The following is a 21617-nucleotide window of genomic DNA, read 5'->3' on the forward strand; positions in this document are numbered from 1 at the left end:
GGACGTCAGTAGAACATTCAGAGATAATTGTCCCCCTGACTGGAGAACATTTAAGAACTTGAAATATTTCATAGGGATAAGGTGAGATAGAAGCAGATAGGAGCAGGCAAAAGAAAAAAAAAATTTTACTGTCACATGACCCTCACGTGTTCATGTTTACCTTGTCGTCCAGGCTGAACAGATAGGTATCGTTTACTCTCATGTCTGCTTCTGCTTCAGAGATGATCTCACCAACATACCTGCGCGCACACACACACACACACAGCGCAAGGTTTGAAGAAATGAGACAATCAAGAATGTACTGATTAGCTAATACCGTTTAGTATTAGTTCTTACACTGCAGTTTTTAATATTTAAAACTGTAGTAAGAACCTGACCTTTAGAAGATGCAACAAGAAAGACTTTGTCAAAAGTTACTGTTTATCCTACGGAGGCCTAGTGGAGGCCAAGTTTCCAAAAATTAAAACTACAGTTTCCAGGGACTCTAAGACGCCGTCAGACGTTTTGAACAACAGGACATACTCGCACACAAAGGTTCCCTGTGGAATGTCCTGCAGAGCCCGGACCCCCCAGCCCTTTTTACTGGTCCTGAAGAGCTGGAGTCTGGTCCTGGAAGAGTTTTAAAGCAAGTCATTAAAATCAAATGTGAATTTGTCCTTTTGTTAAAAAACATCAAATCATGCAACAAATGTCACGAGTGGCCAAATAAAGGGTACCTGAGTCCATTTTGCACTACACGGTTCTTGCAGGTTTTCCAGCAGGAACAGGCGTGATTACACTCAAAGATAAGGGGGGGCTCCTCACGGCAGAATTCCGGGAGAAGACACCCGCTCTGGGCAAGGTAAGAAGAAGAACATGACCTTGAGTGTGACTACAAGAACAATGGTGCGACATCTCTAACAAACCACCAAACATTATGGGAGATTCTCTCCCCACAATTGTATAAAGTCTAATTAAAAACCTAAGAATATATTGTATTCAAGTTCAAGAATTAGATGAACAACCCTGGTCCAAACTTATAAACTTTCACCTCACCTTGTCGTACCAGCAGCGCAAACTGAGCTGTCCACACATACAGATACTTGTAGAACAATCTTCTTTACAGACACAGTACTGAAAGTCAGGCAGAGAGGAGAGGGAATGTCATTGGTCATTTATAAACGTGCGCAACATCAACAAACATTCCCTGGATAACACAATTTTGTCAAGTCAAGTTCTTTATGGATCCTTTTTTTTTTCAAGGTTCTGCCCAACTCACCTGCAGGTGTGTGATGTTTCTGTCTATGTTCATGGGTGAGGTGACACAGTTTTCTGAGATGTACTTGTAGTTCTCAGGGTACGGTTCGCTGTCCACAGAGTTGACACACGGGATAGGAACTTTCTCCCGACCCAGAGTGATGTCACTGCACATAAAAACAGTTAACAGAAATATAAGCCCAATGAAAAAAAAATGTTCCCCTTTAGGAGAGACTTTTAAGGTCTTAAGACTGAGTGCAACCAAACCTATGAAGGACTTTATTTTCTGCTGGACTGAGCCCGTGGTTCTTGCTCTCCTTCTCCTTCCTGTTTGCCTGCAGAGCTGCCCAGGCTCTACTGTTGTGGCTGCAGCAGTCGGGAGGTGTTTCTCCCTCGCGGTTCTTCAAGAACACGTCGGCTCCACGCGACAGGAACAGCCTGAAGAGACACCGTGGTTCAGATGATGTCACACATCGTGATTGGTTCTCTATGTCTACAACTACAGTACAATAGAGTATGGGGCAGATTGATTGATGGCAAACATCATAATTACAACTATTTTCATTTATATTAAAAAACAATTATACAAAACACTTATTCATAGATTTGAGAATTTGCTTTCATTAAACTTACTTTATTAAATGTCAAACTGACAAAAATAAATTAAACAGTTAAAAATATAAAGAAAAAAAACATACAGTATATACAAATAATGAATAAAAATATCAAAACCTGTTTAGTAATGTACTTGTAATGTACAAACTGCTGTGCAAACTAAAGGTCACTACACCGTATGATTATTGTATGTTCAACTTCAAACAAACGTCAATCAAACAAACGTTACAAACTGCTTAAATGTTAAACGTAGTTAAAGTACACCACACTACAATACGGTACTACTGTATAACTATCCTTTTTCTATTGACAATACATACTGTAACTTTGTAGAATCCAAGGTTTGCAGTTTATTATTGTCAATCAAAGGCCTTCTACTATTTTTAAATAAAATAAAATTAATTAACTAACTACCTAACAAACTCACTAACTATCCCATATGGAAAATTAACTAACTAACTACCCAACAAACTCACTAACTATCCCATATGGATATAGTCATTAGCACCCCTAACGCAAGGACTAATTACAACTACAATAACTACCATTACAGTATACCACAGTACTACTGCTTCATCTACTGTAGCTACAGATAGTAGGAGGTCGAGTAGTTAAAGGACTGGACTTATAATCAGAGGAATGCTGGTTGAAATACCGACCCTGGCCACAGGGGTGCGGTATGTCCACACCTCCTCACACTAAAAAGTGCAGCCCGCAGCTGGAGCTAGAGTACTAGCCCAGGAAACGGATGTTTACAAACCAAAGGACCCTTCCACCAAAGTCCACAGAGAAAGTCAGCATTTTTTAATGAAACTATTTCTGAATGTAAACTCACGTGACACAGTCCAGACGATTCTCCCTAGCAGCGATGTGCAAAGGAGAGTCTCCGTGGATGTTGACGGCCTGTAGATCACAGTGAGCGTTCAACAGCTGCTCTGCGATCTCCACGCTGCCAGAGAAGGCTGCCCAGTGAAGACAGATGTTCTCTTCCTGAAAATGAACACAAATACAAGAAAACTATCACATTTATTTTAATTGTATTTTAAAATTTTTTTTTAATTTTAGGATTTTAGGACAGTTCGCCTACCTTGTCTCTAATGCTGCCATCAGCTCCTTTGGACAGAAGCAGCTTTACCTGGTCCGCATGTTTGTATTCTGTGGCCCAGATCATAGCAGTCCAACCTCCATCATCCTGAGGATGAATATTTATCACCAACTTTATCACCACAGTTATCCGTGTTAGCAGTACATGACAAGTATCCAGCATCAAGTTTAATATATTGTTATATTTCTTATTTTTTATCAACTGCAGAGTGTATAAAGACAAGGTAACTGTATAAAAATATTACGTAAAACTTCGGATAAAGACTGAAGACTAAACAGTCAGTTGTAAAAAATATACTTTAGTACCTAATTGTACTTAAGAAAAAAATAAAAATAAATAAATACTGACCTGACAGTTGATGCTGATGAGTCCTGTTGAGAGCAGGTGCTCCACAATGTTGTAATGTCCAGATTTTGCCGCTAGATGGAGACACGTAAAACCTTCAACATCCTGAGGAGGCAAACAGGTTTCATCAGTGACTACCTCCACAGAACCATCTCTCCACAGCTGTAAACTGCCTCCACAGCTGCGAGAGGTGAAGCCTGTGTTGTACGTGTTCTCCACCTTGTGTGTAGCGCTGGCTCCAGCTCTCAGCAGGTACAGAACAGTTTCCATGTGGTTGTTCTCACAGGCCTCCATCAGTGGCGTTCGCTGGTCATCGTCACACATGTCCAGATTGGCACCAGCCTGCAGCAGGACACGGTTCAATGGATTAGTAAGACCTGCACATCAGCATGCACAGGTGCAAAGGTTGGGAACCAGAAGCTCATCAGACAATATTAAACTGCACACCATGCAGCCCAAAAACACAGCGGTCAGCAGGGTGGTGTCCAGTCAAAACCTCAACAGTAAAATTAAAAGTGGTTTAGGGTTAGCTTGCAGCGGTCTGCGTAACGTAGTGTGACATGACCAAATTTTTTTGGACTATAAGCTGCTACTTTTTTCACACACTTTGAACCCTGCGGCTTAAACAATGATTTTTTACAAGCTAACGAAGTTCATACCGCTAGCAATCAATGGTTATTCTGGTAGGCTACTGTGTGATTTACTAGTAGCATATCTCTGTCTGTGAATGGCTGTGTGCGTACATGTGCGTGGGGCGTGCGTGAGAGAGAGAGAGAGAGAGAGAGAATGGTAGTAGAAGATGAAAGCAGTTTGAGCCCTGTCGAAGCTCGTTCGTTATACAGGAGCTGTTAAAACTCTGTTTGTGTTCTGTTGTGCCCGGTGTGGCTGATCATAAAGACCCCAACTTCACTGTTTCTGTTTCTGCTGCAGACAAGCACAAAGTGAAGGGAGTTAGCCCCGAAGCTAATGTTAGCTTCAGCCCCGGAGCAGACCACAAAGTCCTCCCTGGGCATTCTAACTAAGGTCGGGGGGCCGAAGCAGGAAACAGCTAACTAACATGTAACCAGCCGTGTTATAGGCACTGTTCAGAAAAAAAAGCATTTATTTTATTAAAAGTGAAAAAAAAAAAATCTTTCTGTGTAAATATCCCATGTTACAATGTGGACACCTGCAGCTCATAGAGAAGTGCGTAGAATTTTTTTGTGTGGGTGCGGCTTATATTCAGGAGGGCTCAAAAGTGCAGAATTTACAGAATATACTAAAGACAAAAACACTTGCACAGGACTGAGTTGATATGGTGCAACTGAAACAAGCTTATAGAGGAAGGACCCATAAGAAGGTGGAGCCTAACTTGCCTGTACGAGCATATGACATATCTCTCTGAATCCTCCTTCAGCTGCAGCATGAAGAGGCGTTCGCTTGTTCTGTGATTCCATCTTAAAGTTGGGATCCATGCCGTCCACTGGAGGACAAACGGCAGTTTATAATTTCTGGACAAGCAATGATACCCAGTGATAACGGTGATAACGTTTTTCACCGACATACCTAACATCATAACGACCCTCTTCAGCTCTCCCTGTTTGGCTGAGACGTAAAGCTGTTTGGGATGAAATCGCAGCTTCTTAGGTCTGAAGAGAAAACAAACAAACACACCAGAAGAATCATGCAATTACAATTTTTTCATCAAGTATTAATATCTGTTTACATCACGTGTTACTGATTTTATGGAAATAAAAAAACCACAAAAGTGACACATTTTTTAAAAAAAATCTTCTCTTCAAACATACTTCTCTGTGTCCAGGGCGATGAGGATGCTCTCCAGGGTTTCTCTGGTTGCACCATGGGATACCATCGGTGAGGGTGTACTTCCTACACTGGCCTGCAGGGTTGCATTTCGAGATGATCCAGGAAGAGCAGAGTCAAAGCGAATAGAGAGTGAACTGTCCGCCCGACCACTGATGTCAGAACCAACAGACAAACGAGAGGAGCTGAAAAACAAACAGACACACAACAGCTGTGAATGCAAACAAGATCAAAATATAATATGTAAATAAATATATATATATATATACAAAACAGATTCCCACATCCACCTGGACCTCATAATGAAACCTCTCAGGGACAAAAACATTGACAGGTTTCAGCTGCTGCTTTCCAGTTCTTTATTCTAACTGGAAAAATTTTAAGGTTTTCTTGTTTTGTAAGAGACATAAAGTCCAACACCGAGGTCCACATAGAAAAGTTTTTGCTTTTAGTCTGTAACGTGTGTTGTTTTTCTGCAGTCACACCCAACAACGCACAATGAAATAATTAAGACTCGAGGGAACTTGGAAAAACTGATGATCTCCAAGGACCTATAGTGGGTGAAACAGGAAGTTTAATCATAGGTCACTATGAACTTCAAACTGCTGCTTCATATCACTGCGCATCATCATTACTATCCTAACTATCGTCATCATTATTATTATAATTATTGTTTTTTCCTTTATTACCAGTTACGTGTTCCTTCATACTGAGCACTGGGCCAGTATTCGTAGTTACCTGCCAGTTGTAGTGTCTGCTCGTCCCTCTTGGGCACCAGGTGTGATAGGTCCGTTGGTGAGCACAGTGGGAACAGTGGAGGTGGTGTCCGCTTTGGCGATGGTCACCTCCTTGGCCTTGCCGGCCTCCTCTCCACAGTGCGGACAGAAACTCTGACCTTTTAGCATTGAGGCACAGGCGCGATGGAAGCGGTGGGAGATGTTGATGTCTGGTTGGCACTCCATGAAGGTCCCCTGGACAAATGAGGGCTAAATATGTTACCGAGGAACTTAAAAGCCGATTCAAGAAAACCAAAAAACTACTGCAGCAATGCCACCTACAGCCCTACAGAAGAAGCCACAGCCAGGACAGCACTGATGCTTCACCATGCCGTTACGGTGATCCTCGCACAGCACCAGCAGCTGGACGGAGTTGGAGGGACGCATCATCTCATGTTTAAGGATTGCACCCTGGCAGCGGCTCAGCTGTCCGTCCACGCTCTCTGTTGCCATGCACTTCCTGTCAGCCAGGGTGAGGATCTCTCGACTTTTGGGCGTCTCCATGCGGCAGCTGCAGAGAGGAAGCTCCTGAGCCTCCTCCACGATTGATCCTGAAGGTTCCAGAGAGTTAGGGCACACTCACACTAAGGCCAGTTGCACTGTGTCACGCTAAAGCGCCCATTGCTTCCCTCCCCTGTCCCCCATTAGCCCCCACTCAGCTAAAGCTCGGTTGCCTCGACTGTTGTTGATATGCGGTTAAAGCAGCGCGATCTAGAGCAAATCTGAATACAATGGCTGAACAACACAATGTAATTATTACTGGGAGCTGGTGTCGCACAGAAACATGACTGACTGTGATACGCATGTGGAACAGTGTGTGTTCTGAGTGGAGCGCGCGCACACGCACGGACACTGCTGCTATGGCTGCTTTGCGAACTATCAGCCCTCGCCAATGTCTCGATTTACTGACTGTGCAAGGCGGCATTTCCAAGATTTTGGAAATGATTATGAGGCAGCAGGAGATGTAATTAACCACGGCCAACCGCGCCGTAGCGGACAACCACTCCACGCCTGGGCGCAGAGCATTTGTACTCACACTAGCCATAGAATCCATGCTTTGGGGGGACAATCGTGCTTGGGCGCGGTACACGGCCCTAGTGGAAGTGCACCCTTTGAGGAGTTTCAGTAAAACAATATCACAAAATAAAACAGATCATACATGAGCACCTTTTAAGCTATGTCAGCTTGGAACAGTTAAGTTAACAGTGGTAAGTTGAGGTGTGAGCGCCCCCCCTGAGGGCACAAAACATTTTTTGCCCAACTGTGGAAAACCTGATTTGTAAATGTATTTCCTTTGTTCAAAGAGAAAATCAGTTTTGTATGGTGTGTTTTGCACAGTGTTTCCTTTCAATTTTACTGCAGGCTTGAGCAATAGCTTTATCGATTATCCGGAGGGGTGATAACATTCCCACCTGCAAAAACAGGTTTGGGAACTAATGGCCTGGACAGTTAAAACTTTTACAAGATCTAATAAGTCATTTGGCAGGTCAATGGCTTTTTACCTTTAGGTGTCAACCTAGATTTTCTCCTGCTCTCACCTTCGTTCTGTGAGGCAACAGCAGACTCGGGAGAATGGATATGTTTGTACTCTGTCCTGTCATCTGTAAGAGACTCAGCTGAGTCCTGAGGCTGAGCAGCCAGCTCCAGGTCTGAGAAGAAGACAACGTTCAACGTTGATATATTAACTTCTCATTTTTCCATCACATAAAATCAAGTCACATCTAGAATCATCTCATAACCAGGTAAATTAATGAACCATCTAGAAACTAAAGCAGTTCTTAAATCGTTACATGGAAGGAAAGAGCACAATCATCAGAGCCATGGCTGAGGGGGGCGAGGTTCACCTTTGGTCTTCAGCTTCCTCTTCCGTTTCCTGGACGGCCGGAGCCACGGACTGTCACCTTTGATTTTCTTCTTCAACTTCTTCTTCAAACCTGACTCAGAGCTCTGATGAAGAAGAGATACAGCTCAGTCTGAAGCTGCTGCTCATAGTTGTTGGTATTTATGTTGTTAATAAAAATCGAAATCATAAAAAATTACTATTCCACATTAACACTCCAACATCCTTTCTGTTTGGCTTTCAACTTGATTTGTACTATTGTTTTGATCCTGCTCTCTTTTCTCCTTCTTTGGTCTCCGCCGTCTCCCCATTCTTCCCTTGCTTTCCCTTGGCTATTTCTTCCTGAAGTTTCGCTCTCTCTCTCTTTTTATTTCATATAATTATAATATAAATATACTATCAACACAGTAATGACTATATATTTATTCAAATGTAATTTGTATTTAATATGTATTGTCTGAACATAATTTTACTCTATAATCACAATTAGTATTTTGCTCCATGTTCTGCCATTGTCAACCTAAAAAATAAATCATTCCAACCCTTTTTTTAAACAACATAAGCCGAACATTGGTGGGTGGGCTTTACCATGTCGGACTCCGTGCCCTCCTCCACTTGGGCTTCTTCCTCATCTTCTGAGTCTTCAGTCTCCTGCTCCTCCACCTACATCCAGCAAACCATAAAACCAGAGTTATAGAGACGACATCAACAGGAACTGTCACTCCCGGGTCACTTAAGTGTCCCGGTCCAACCTGAGAAACTGGGGCAGACGTCGGGTCCTGAACAACACTAACAGATTCTTCTGACGTCTGCTGTCCCTCCTCTTCTTCAGACTCCATATCCTCTGACTCTTCCTCCTCTGAAGCATTTTCCTCCTTCTCCCCGTTTATGTTTGACATATCTTTAGTCTGAAAGGGGGAAAGCAATATTTTCAAAAAAAAAGTTTCAGAATTTTCAGTATTGGACCTGGGATAGGTGGTTGGGCACATCTGTTTTCAGACATTCAGTTGATGTAAAAATCAATCAAAATGTGTTGGTAAGCAGTGTTTAAGAAATAAGACCTGTGAACTTTCAGCTGGCTTCTGGAGGTTCTTGAACATCTCTAGCACGGTTCTCTGCCTCAACACTTTAGTTTTCTTCCTGGGAACCAGACTGTACGTTCCCATTTTCCTCTTCTTCTTACGAGACGACAACCCTCCAGAGGCTGGACCTAGGGTTGAAAGTGAAAAAAAAAAAAAACACATTTTCAGCCTCATGAAATAACAGTTGAGGGTGCATGTTATTACTGATTGTTGATAGACAATTGGTTTGGTCAATAATTGGCTGATAATGTATTCAGGTCCATAAATTAACAGATCAAATCTACACTGAGTTGTCCATAAACTGGATGTGTCCTGAAGTCACACTGCAGCAGACCAACAGCAAATGCTAATGGGTCTAATAACTAAAAACATCAAACCAGAGCTAAAACAATGTCTCTTAGTCAGTCTGGATGATTTTACTGGGCTGAATGACAAAAGACAGCGGTAACGGCAATTTCTGCTAAGCCAAAAGCGGATTAGGTCATTTAGAAGTTGGTCACTGCGCAGTGGCAACAGCAATGCATGTTTCTATTCAAACCTGTTTAAAACATCATTCAGCAGAGACAGTGACAAGAGAATAAATGATAAAATTACAGTTCATAGTTGATGACCAGCCTTTGTCTGCGCCAGAACACCTGAGACCTCACCAACAATTAACTGGAACTCTAATGTCGCATGCTGCTTGGTACGATCTGGTCAGTTCCGTTAAAGCTTTAAGATGTCACTGAATTTGTATGTCTTTTCACAAGTTATCGTAGAGCATACAAACTTGAAGAAGAAGAAGAATTTTCCTCACTGAATAAAGTCTGACTGGCCCAACATCTCAATATTTCTTATCCTCATGTCAAGATAAACAAAAAGGCTGAATAAAGGCCAATATTTTTACAAATACAAAGTATGACGGCATATAAACTTATCAGATGTGGTATCAGTATCAACTAAGGATGTCCGATATAAACCTTTCGCCGATATTGTCCAAACACTTAATTTCCGATTCCGTATCAACTGATACTAATATATGCAGCCATTTGCCCCCAAAACTGAGGTTAACGTCTCAGGATCCTACGTGCGAATCCAGCCAATTTCGCAAAACCCAGTCGTTGTGTTATCAGATTTCCATTATCGGAGAAAAAAAAACGATATCTAACTTACCTATATTACATAAATATGTTAAAACGTGGCGGAGACTTATACAGTTACCCTGAGTAAGGTCTTCCGACGTTTAATTTTGCTTCATATTCATTTGTATCTATGTGTTGACACTGAGGTCGACCCAAATGCTTGTCAGGTCGTTGATGTTCCGTGTTCAACAACGTTTCAGCGCTTGACAACAATTTTGAGTTCCAGTGGTTATAAGTGAACTGGGTGACTCATGTGAAGCTTGCCTGGTGTGGATACTGCAGTAGGTGGTGATAGCAGCAGCAGTGGTGGAGGAGCAGCAGCTGGTGAAGCAGATAACGGTGTTGGTGCTGAAGCTGGCCAATCTAGTGGGTTCTGAGGTAGATGGTTCTGAGAAGTGGACTGTGGCAAGGATTTCTGAAGCTCAGGAGCAGCTTGAGTCTCCATTCTCTCAGCGTTGGCACTTTTTGCTTCTCTTAATTCCCTGTTTAGAAGCTGGAAGCAACAACAGGCAAGGTTACAAACTGGCCCCCAGTCTTAGCATGCTTTTGGTTATAAAACAGCAGAGTATCGCAGCATAAAATGGTTCCACACATTCAACAACATACTGATTAACAGAAGCTTTGACATCAGAGAAATCCATTGAAAAATCTAAGAGGGGGTGCGTTTGCAAAGAATTTCTCCTGGTAAGATTTATCACCTGAAATCCAAACATCCCGATCGCTATGCTGAATATAAGAGGAAGGAAAGCCACTTTGCGCAAAAAGCGAGTCTTGGCTGCATACAGCTTAGACCAGGAGATCCCCGCGACATTTACTTCACACCACACAGACCCGTTTGAGCAGCTAACTAAAGAGATCAGCTTCTCTGATGCATCTGTAGCAGATGTTATTCCTTTAATCGCAGCAGTAAAGTGTCTTCTAAGCGAAGAGGTTGAGACGGACTATGGAGTGAAAACAATGACAAGTACACTCGTAGAGTCTGTCCGCACACTGAGATCTAGTCGGATCCCCTGCACTTCTGTCGCGATTGTACTTAATCCGCGTGATAAAGATCATTACTTGGATAAGGGGATAAAGCAGCACGAGAAATGATCCGGCAATTGACTTAAATGCACTTTGTTTTTTTTTATGAGAGAACCTATTTAATTTACACATAAGTTGGGTCAAGTTTAACTTTTTTTTTGTACATTGTTGGAATGTGCTAAATAAATATTTTCATAATTTTGTAAATGTTCTATTCTTCTATTAATACATTAATATTAATTTATGCAATATCTTTGATTTTATTGAGGTTTAGTTCACAGTCATAGCCATAAATGCAATGGTACTAATAATTGGCATAATCATTCAATCAATTCTTTCTGTGTTTCGGTTTTCGGCCTCGGTTTCTTCATTTTCGGTTTTGGTCAAGAATTTTCATTTCGGTGCATCACTAGTAGATATACTGATGAACTGCTAAAAAAAAAAAAAAAACCAACCATGGACATCTTAGAGAGTTTACCTTTTGTGCCAGGCTGACAGCAGGCCTGGACATGGTTTTTCGTGCTCTGTGAATTGTGACAGGCAAAGGAGAAGGAACTGTGCCATTTTTAGTGTCCGATAGACCCTGTCCTAACTGTGTCCCCGCACTGGGGTCAGTCCTTCTTACAGCCAAAGTCTGTGAACTCGCTGGTTCTGTGACAAGTCCAGGTTTGACAGAGTCACCCCCTGTTGACATACTGGGAGATAAACAGTTAGTCCTGCGAGGGGAAAGTCCTGATCCAGATCCAGACACCGCTGTACTTCCACTTTCCCTCTCCTGATGCTGCTTAGTAAGAATAAATCCATTACTTCCAGTTACAGATCCATGTAGCGGCTCCGTGTCTGGAATGCCATTTTCATTGGCTAGCAGTAAAGTCTTGTTGCTGCCCGTTGAGCTGTGCTGTGATGGGCTGTTGTGCGTTTTGTTGTCCAATTCAGTGCCGTTGAGCATCGCCTCTTCTTTGGTGGCTGAGGCTAATCTTGCTGCTAACTCTCCATCTCCATCTGTAAGACAGAAGAAAACCCACAGCTGTCAAAACAATGGGAATGGGAGAAACAAAAGGTACTTTAAAGAGTACTACTTCCAGTACCTGACTTTTCCAGTGTGATGTTTGCTGGATGGAGTCGCTCCTTCTTTGCAGTTGCACCATTATCCAAGCTGTCCGTGGGAAGACTGGTCGGCTGATGACAGACAACACAAACAAACCTGTTAGTGGTAAGGAAGGATGTGGCTACACATGTTTACAAAAATGTTTTTTTTAGTTAGTGGGGAGTCAAAGTAAAGTATCAGAGTGGGCAGGTGAAGTGAGGAGTCATAGTGAGACTTCTAGTAAAGAATCATGGTGAGGATTCAGAGTGACGAGTCACAGTGAAGAGTCAGAGTGAGGAGTTAAAGTTACAAGTTACAGTTAGGAGTCACCATGTGGATTCAGAGTGAGGGGTCACAGCGAGGATTCAAAGTGAGGATTCAATAGGCCTGGGGCACTAATCGAAATTTGATTTTGATTACAATTTTGGCTTACCACGATCACCAAACCAAGACAATCAAAATAAAACTAGTATTGCGCCAATAGTGTGATGTCAATGCAGCAGTACACACTTGCCAATAGTGTGATGTGTCAATGCAGCAGTACACACTATAGCAGTGCGCCACGTCCTGTCCCCCCCGAACACAAACGGTAGCTTCACTTTCAGCACATTTTGAGGGAGAGAGATTTTTGTTTTTAGTATATGCACACATATTATAGCAGAGCAGTAAAATTGTTGTTTTAATGAGAAAGCTGTTTATTTCCATTCAGTCAATAGACGCTATTGGTGTCAATTTGGTGCAAAGCACGCCTTCTGCTCGGAGCACAACAACACATTATCCCCGACATTATCCCCGCTGTGGCTCTCAACCACAGAACAGAACAAAATGCACTAAAAACCCATGAGCACTAAACCTTAGTGCGTTCCAGGCACTCAGGAAAATGGAGTAAGAAGACAGAATAGCAGAACACAGAACAGTAATTTCAGGATCAATACTGGCAATAACACACAACATGACTTCACACCCCCCCCCAACAAGTTACAGTATTACTTCTATTTTTTCACTTGGCCTTAGTTTAATTTTTCATCACTTTAACGTTAAATAAAGTCTTTCAGCAAAAGCAAATGATCAAATCAATGAATAATTGAAAAAGAATTGTGAGTTCAATAAAAATCAAAATTATCGTGAATATGACATGAGGATTCAGAGAGAGGAGTCACCGTCAGGAGTTTTATTTGAACAGACTAAACAATCTTGAGTTGCTAGCCTCTTCTTTTGCGTTAGTGTTGTCCCTCAGTGTGAGTGAGGTGTGCAAAACTTGGTGTGCCAAACTTGGATGCGTCGGCCAAATTGTACATTTGTATGTATAGGACACTATACTTATATTGATATGAAGTTGTCCCATTCTACATCGTGTATTGATATGTCATAAAATCTGTTGTCTAGCCCAAAAAGACAAAAATTCGCAACTAGTATGTTAATAAAAATAATAATAATAATAATATTACTTTCATTAATTAATCATCTGTTTGATTAAGTATATGCTGAATGCTGTTGTAAGGTTTAATGAAGACTTCAGGCTATGACCAGCTCACAAATCTTCACAATACAATATAAACATATGAGAAGAGGAAAATATATTTTTACAAGAGAGATCGTATTTATGTAAATAAAAGGATAATGTAAACAAATAATGTAGAAAAAATGTTTTAGGACAGGCCTTTGGACTTTAAAAGGATTCCAAACTTGGAAGCTGTAAGGCCTCTGGAGAAGCAGACGTTTTTTTAAAAATAGAAAAAACAGGAGAAGAAAGATTTCTCCAGATTGCGCCACAAGTATATTGGTATTAAGTATCATGCATTTTTTGTGTTTTGATTTTCTTTCTATTCATATACATCAACATCTACAACCAATGGAGGAGCAAGTGCAGACATTTACTGCAACATCAAAAGATGTTTAAGCCCCATTTAAAGAGTTAAGGCCCCGTGCAGTAGGGAACATTTTCAGAGGAGACATAAGGAAACATCTCCAGTTCACTGGAGGCCGACGTCACGCCTGCAACTCGGCCACGCTGAAAATTTGAGACCAAGGAAACAAAGCCTAAGAGGAAAATAGCAGGACCTATAACAAACAGCCATCTGTCCAAAGGCCTTTAGACAATTTCTGGATTGACTGTCATAAGGAAATGGGAGCAAACAAAAAAAGGCACCGTGAATTTCATTAACCTTAACAGATTCTGCTTGGGCCTAGACAAATACATGAGAGGAGAGGCAGGTTTACAAAATCAGCCTGCAAACTGGTCCAATCACAGGACTTACGATGTGTCAGAGTCCACAGAGAGTTTTCACTTTGAAAAAGCCAGCGTGAAAAAAGTCTTGTCCTACAAGGTTCCTGACACTTACAGTAAATGCTTTGTCCTAAAGGCTAAGGACCACAGAGACCCGTCTGCACCAACCACAGGGCAGATGTTCCCAAGTCATTCCTTATACCTCAGATTCCCTGAGCGGAACACAGACAAGGAACCCAGTTAGACCTGAAGCCAGTGTATCAGCAGCAGACAACTTGAGACACTCTACCAAAGGTCACCCAGATTGGGGCAACCCTGTGAATTATGACCTCAAGGAGTCAGAGGAGGGTACACACAAGAGAAACCCTTCAATTTCTAGTTTTGATGAACTCACTTGTAAAAAAAAATGAACTATCCACATGTGCCTTCTTCCTCCCCCTAGTGGCAGAAGCTGGAAAACGCAATAGAGACACAAAAAGGAGAAGGTGGGGGAGGGAGAGACAGAGAGGCCTGTCTGCAGAGCTCCGCCATTTCGCAAAACCAGATTGTTTACTGACACGGTGCCATTGCAGCAGTTTTCCACTAGATGGAGTGAGCAGGGACTTGGAGGCTATTGGATTGGAATATGGACAGTGCTGCTGGGAGACAGAAGGCTCTCCGGCTATGACTAAGTAAGGTTTTCAGGAGCCTTGGCAAGCATGTCAAAAATTTGAGAATGGATAGGTTCAGCTGTGTGTGTGGAAAAAAAAACAAAAACCTCAGAAGTGAACTCTCGAGAACCAGATCGGATCTTGATTTAAAATGTCTGGAGAGCTCAGCCATTGTTAGTTTTGTTTATCTGTTTCAACCCTAACACTGTATTTTAAACCAAATATCTACCAGAACGTATCGAGGTCTTGCCCCATGTTTGTGACCTATCTTTAGATTCATTACACAGGGCCGGAAAATAAGACTTTCACTTTTGCAGGTAACAAAACACTAGTGTACACATGGGAAAAGGTTTGATTACAGCCTGATGAATAATGGGAGTATTATAAAGACACCATTTAAAATAAAACAACAACTAAATAGACAATAAAAACATGGAAATCCAAGGTTCTTTAAATGGAAATCACTCCTGGAAAAAAAAAAAGGTCCACACAAAGCAAGTTACATAACCAGCTGTTACACAGCAACCAATGAGGGCAAGACTGTCCACACCCTAATCACTGAAGAGACACACATATAAAAAGGCATATCTGGTAACCTTCGAAAACAATTTATGACTTATGTTGTGTCTTGGGTTTGCCCATAACAACTTGGTTAATGAGAAAATGGATCATATATTTTACATATGGCAGAATAAAACGTGTAGACCAAGGTCTTGATAACTGGAATCTGCAATTTTCTGCTCGCACAGAATCGCTTAAAAGGCCTTGACAAAACTAATAAACACTTCATCAGACACTAGTAGTGCCTAATAATCCAGGGAACAAATAATTTAACACCTACTTTGATGAATATTTCACTATTTGTATTCCCTTTTATTACCCTTTTTTGAGTGTAGGATGCCGAACTCTATCTTCAATGGTCTTCTTTGACGACAGACATAACTGCAAGCAAAAGGTCCAAATTCGACTAAGTGTACTTCACAAAAACACAACCCAAAAAAAAAAATTAATTTAAAAAAAATGAATGCATAAATGTGCATTCATTTGCCAAGAGGAGACCAAACCTTTGTTAACAACTGATAATAGGTTGGCTCTTAGTCTGAGGAGATGCTTAAAGACAGGCAGATGTGAACATGATGCTCATGCAAAAGCCTAAACACATTCTTAACATTGATGGGCAGCTGCCAAAGGAATCTCACCATCTCTCACTGATACATCCACTCCTGGGTACATACCAAGATTATAGAACAACCTTCAGCAAAGAGACCAAAGATTTTTAAGAAGACACATAAAAAAAAACCAAAACTTAAAATAAAACTTTTTGGCTGTTGCTAGGTCTAAGATGTCACACAAAAATGTCTATGGTCTTACAGGAGGACAAAGGCGCCCCCCCCAAAAAAAGGTTAAAACAGGATAGCAGCAGCAGCAACAGCAGGGGAAACAGTTATTTTTCTTCGTCATTTCCTGAATTTCACAAAACATATGCCATCACTTAAACCATGTAATTAAGAGGATGACCGGAACCGCGAAAGAACCAGTACCGAAACCTGTGCGGAGTGATGCATCTCTAAACCAACTCAAAGTAAACTGCGCCTGTTACCATGTGTGCCTGCAGGATGCATCAGGGCCTCCATTGAGAAAGAGGCATCAGGAAGAAAATCTGAGAAGGACAGGGGAGAGAGGGAAGGAAGGGGGTGAAGGTAGAGAGAGCAACAATGTCTTGGACACATTGTTCCTCTCTCTCACCCGTTTTTTTTCCTTCCCCGCATTCACATTCACCTTGCCAGTCATGTGACCTGCTGGCTCCCTCTGCCGGCCCTCTTCTTCTTCAGATGGTACTCCTACACAGAGCATGCTCAGACGGTAACATGACTATGTTTCTTTAAAATGGAAGACCTCGATGCCAGTAAGGACTGGAAACATTTTATAGACGTAGGTCCACCACAAGTAAAGACTGAAAATCCCAAAAAACCCAAACGTTCCTAAAACCTTTTTGGGAATGTTTCATAAAAGAGGAAAACATTGACCTCGACACTTTTGAGTGGTGTTTATCAAAAACGAAAAGCTCACTTGTCAAGTATGTTGACACAGTGGCTTAAAACAAACTACTTGAAATAACTCCAAGATTTGGGTCACAATAAATCGGTCAAGGCATTTAACAATTTGCTTTAGATCCAATCAGTATTGAAAAAACGAATAAACAAAAGTCAAACATACTAAGCAGCAAATTTCCTGATACATTTGCCCCCTGATGAGCGAACAACTTGAGCCATCGTCGCCAGTACTTGATCATTAGTACCTCGTCCATGTTGGTGATGTGGCTCGGCTGGATGCGCTTGTCGGCGATGTGCTTCTCGCAGTAGGACCGAAAGTTCGCCAGCTTTTCAGAATAATCCGCCGGACGTCGCTGCGCTACCGTAGTCCTGGTCCGGATGGAAAAATGGCACCGTTTCATAAAACGCCAGCACCAAGACGGACCTCCTTGGAAATGTTCAATTTTCATTTCCTCTGCTAGCGTTACTGCTTTGAGTCGGATGGTGACAGTCGAAACGCTCCTCCCGCTCGCTCTTTGCTCGACGATCCATAGCTCGAGTCTTTCCTCCAACTCCGGCCACCTCGCCTTATGTCCGCGGAAACTCAGCTGAGTCTTCTTCACCTGTCGGAGCTCGTTCTCCAGCTTCCTCCACTTGCGAACCATCGACTCGTTTATTTTATATTCTCTCGCGAGCTTCATAAGCCTGTCTCTTTGCCGCCATTTTCAGGGTTGTTAAAACAGCAATGTTCTGCATAAAGCACATACCTGTTCTTTTATACACAATCCACGCCCACACATCCCCTCTTTAACGTTCTCATATTCTCTACCACGTCCTCCTCAAGGTGGTCTCTATCACGTTCGCCTAGGGCGCACTGCACTATAGGGCGCACCGCACATTTTGAAAAAAATCTAAGTCGTTTATATGCGCCTTATGGTCGTGAAAATACGGTATGTCAAAGCAGCTTACTCCTCAGAGAACAGCTCAAGACACACTTGAACTTAAAAACGTCAATGGTGACTCTTATTCACATCCTCAAGTGAAGAGAAAATAAGGTATCAAGGAACAAAACAGAAGATGAGATGTCAAGGCCCTAAGGAATATATTTTTCATCATGCAGGGCCACAACGTCCAATGTCTGTCCAACCACTTTACATCATACACGTAGTTACACTGATACTACATGAGAGTCAATGTCAGTCATCCAATTAGAGCATGGATAATTACACTCTTGTTTTAATCCCAGTACCAACACATTTGGGCTGGATGTATCTAAAGGTTAAATTTAAACTTATTTAAAATGTAATTCTGATATTTTTTAATATTAGTTCAATTTTCTTTGAGTGGCACTGGTTCCTACCAGCTTACAAATCAAATGCTAGGCAACAGCATTTAATTTTTTTAATAACCCTGATCAGGGTTGGTTAACATTTGATAAAAAAAAAAAGAAAGAAAAAAAAACACAACAACTTTTTCAAATCACATAGTTTGCTGACCACTGAATGAAAGAATGTGTCTATTAAAAAGAAGAAAACCATAATAATTTACAGATTACTACAGACACATTTCATTTACTGTTATTGTATTCAACATTGAAAGACCTCCTGGCTCTGAATCCTGGCAGTGTATGTGTTTGCAGAATTTTGGCAATACTGTAGATTGTACTGCTGCTTCACTATTCACCAAACTTTTTTGACATCAATCATTGCATCCTGTCTATCTTCTTCTGGTTGACAAACGCAATTTAAGCGCATTACCGCCATCAACCGGACCAGAGTATGTGCATCAGTGTTGGACATGTATCAGAACTTAAGAAACGTAGAAAAGTGCGATGAAAATAACTATTTTAACGCGTTATTTTCTCTGTGTGTAATTATTAACCCTTACTGCCTTAAACTCCCTATCCTAGTTTGAATATTACAGTCTTACAACAGATCGCTGCATGTTTACAGTGTGAATGTGTATGAAGCTTTACCTATTCTGCTGAATCTGACTGCATCATTTATCATCAGAGCTGAAATCAACACGCGCACACATACACGCACACAGAGTTAACAGTGTGCGTCGTGGATGAAGCTGTGTTTTCCCCTCAACACATTCAAAACAACTCAGTCATTAACGAATAAACAACAATTTGGAAATATGTCGGTTTGTCCACATTCTGCTAAGTAGCACAGCTGCTAACAGCTAGCTAAACAGCGGCGTACAAATTAACCGCGAATATGTCTATAACACATAAAAAAACATATTTGGCAAAAAGACTAAGACTCGGGATTAAGACAAAGCATAAATGCAAAGATATTTGTCTTTGGAGTTTTATTTTGAACCGCCGTGAAGCTGCCAGCATCGGGACGCTGACGTTACTTCAGGAACATGAATGAGAAACCCATTAAAATCAAGCTATAATGCGGCCTCTTACAGTATTCATGTTCCGGGGCGTAGCATCTTCCTGCACATTCAGTTAGCAGAGCCCCGGTGCAGCACAAAAGCTCAGACACAGAGGCTGAAGCTGCTGCTGTTACCGCCGCTGCCGCTCCGACTCCGGCCGCGGGAATTTCACCACAAACCGGCACCACACTACCCACGAGCCAACAAACTGGACACATCAGGGATAGGTCCAGAATTCTCAATAACCACGCGGCCCTCCGGTTTTACCCAGATGAGTGGTGAGGGTAAAAAATGTTCTAGAGAAAAAGAGAATAGAGGAGAAGGCTCAAACACTCACCTCGGTCCTGACCGAAGCCATGGTGCTTGTTTCTTAACCCCGCCCACACATGATGACGTCAATTTATTGATTTGCAGATAGTATACCTGCCAAACCCAGTGTATAATAATAACAATAATAATAAAAGTCAGCATTATCAAAGCAATAAAAAGACTAAAAAAATAGTTTAAAAATAGTTTGTATGTTAACCTTCGATTATTCCGGATAATTTTCTTTTTCTTCTGGTTAGATGCAACCAGAAGAAAAAGAAAATTACAACAACAAAAACAAAAAAAACAAAAAAACAAACAGTCAGTGAAGATGTTATGTAATTTAAATGTATGTGCTCCTGACTAGGCTAACAGCCAGGCTAAGATTATTCCTTATTACATCTTATTATGTTTCTTCGAGGAATCCATGTGTTTTACAGCGAGTCCACAGTCTTTCTTAATATGTTGCATCATTTTTATCATCCTGCATTAAAATATTACATATATATTGTCATTTGTCATTTAATTTAAGTCTGTTGTGGATTATTAAAGTTAATTAAGTTCTATCTATCCAATATCCATTAAAACAATATTACAAATCACATAAGGTCTTCAGCCTTGGCTGGAACCAGAAAAAGTAGGCTCCTACTTTGTTTTCCTTCACACAAAAAGACACACTCATATGAAGTACAACCCATTGGTCTGATACAGTGACGTGCGGTGAGGTTCGTGGTTGGTGAGGCACTGGCTGCTCTGGAGTCAGATTTACAATTGTAAGAACCGAAAAAAGAGCGTCCTATTTCACTATTCATCTCCTTTGTCCACAGGGCAATTAAACTGTTTAACTCTTTACAGAGTGGGAGGAGGGCGAACAAATGACTGATGGATAGGGGAGTAAGTGCAATAACCCAACAATAATTTCAGTGCAATAACCACAATCTCCCTTTAAAGTACTAGTATATTTCAATGAACCATTGAATATTTCTATTTTATCTTCTAAGGCTATCTTTATGTACTGTATATGTGTATATATATGCTCACGCAATGCTCATGTATGTGTATATCTGTACAAGTGTATGCATATTTAGATGTATATATATTTATGTATATGTAGTATAACATATAACTTATATAATGTGCATAAATATATTAATAATATCTATCCTATATAATGTTATATTATATTTGTATACCCCTCCTTGAACCCCCTTGATGAAGAAAACAATAAAATCAAAGAGGTTCACGTCGCCCGGATTGACGTCATCGGGGCCCCACCCTGGAGCCAGGCCCGGGGTTGGGGCTCGCAGGCCTTGCTCACGGGACCCGGCCGGGCTCAGCCCGAATGTCAGGAAACTTTTTCTTTTAGATAGGACTGAAAAAAAAATGCTGTTAGTTCATATCCCAGTTCCCTAGCACACAAAGAATCAAATAAAAATCAAATAAAGAATCAAATACGAGATCTCAAAGTTTTAAAAGTTTTACTTGCAGCAAGGAGTGCAGAACAATGGTTACATTCAGAACTGCACTGAGGAACTCCTCAGTGCTCAAAGCTTAAATACAGTTTTTTTTACACACACAAACTTCAATGGTCAGTACCTTAACCCTTTACAGCCATGTGGTGTTCTCGCGCAACTTCTGAGCACTGATTGGTAAAGACTGCTCCAAACAAGGATTCTCCATGCAGTTTGGATGTTTTTCTCTCTTTGTCTTTTGTTGGTCTTCCGTCGGTCTCCTTATTTGGGCAAAGAAACCAGTTCTGGCCGGTTCTGTGTCCCATCTCTATCTCCAAGTGTAACAGTCGGTACCATTCAGTGCTGTCCACATCATCCTGTTATGTAAACTATCAGCAGGCACACCTGTATTCAGCACTTTCCCTTTGAGCACAGCATAATAACAGCATTCAATAACAGTATAAATTGATATAAATGTAAAGATTGAATAAAATGTTAGAACATCTTAACACCGAACAAGCGACGTGAG

The 21617-nt window shown here is 41.3% G+C and overlaps 1 protein-coding gene across 1 annotated transcript; it reads right to left on the bottom strand.

Annotated features, from left to right (window-relative positions):
- Positions 1 to 247: 247 nt before the first annotated feature.
- LOC103389041 (histone-lysine N-methyltransferase EHMT1-like) lies at positions 248 to 17630 on the bottom strand. Its single transcript, XM_025062025.1, has 23 exons — positions 17210 to 17630; positions 12035 to 12125; positions 11425 to 11948; positions 10188 to 10416; positions 8782 to 8930; positions 8473 to 8628; positions 8309 to 8383; positions 7725 to 7827; positions 7383 to 7529; positions 6163 to 6431; positions 5843 to 6075; positions 5089 to 5289; positions 4847 to 4929; positions 4657 to 4763; positions 3521 to 3643; positions 3305 to 3406; positions 2939 to 3043; positions 2687 to 2841; positions 1504 to 1674; positions 1259 to 1403; positions 1036 to 1113; positions 717 to 832; positions 248 to 609 (listed from the first exon to the last, which is right to left on the bottom strand). Exons 1-23 carry the CDS (start codon positions 17606 to 17608, stop codon positions 426 to 428), a joined length of 3945 nt encoding a protein of 1314 aa, XP_024917793.1. The 5' UTR covers positions 17609 to 17630; the 3' UTR covers positions 248 to 425.
- Between the last annotated feature and the right edge of the window lie 3987 nt (positions 17631 to 21617).

The sequence above is a fragment of the Cynoglossus semilaevis genome, chromosome 14 (assembly GCF_000523025.1).
Source record: "Cynoglossus semilaevis isolate Cse_v1.0 chromosome 14, Cse_v1.0, whole genome shotgun sequence".
NCBI lineage: Eukaryota > Metazoa > Chordata > Actinopteri > Pleuronectiformes > Cynoglossidae > Cynoglossus > Cynoglossus semilaevis.

Excerpts from the sequence above, each read along its gene's own strand:
- LOC103389041 (XM_025062025.1), bottom strand. The coding sequence starts at position 17,608 with ATGGTTCGCAAGTGGAGGAAGCTGGAGAACGAGCTCCGACAGGTGAAG. Across the intron at positions 8,629-8,781 it reads AGCCAGCTGAAAGTTCACAG|ACTAAAGATATGTCAAACAT; the intron begins GTCTTATTTCTT and ends TCCCCCTTTCAG. Across the intron at positions 4,930-5,088 it reads ATCGCCCTGGACACAGAGAA|ACCTAAGAAGCTGCGATTTC; the intron begins GTATGTTTGAAG and ends TTTTCTCTTCAG.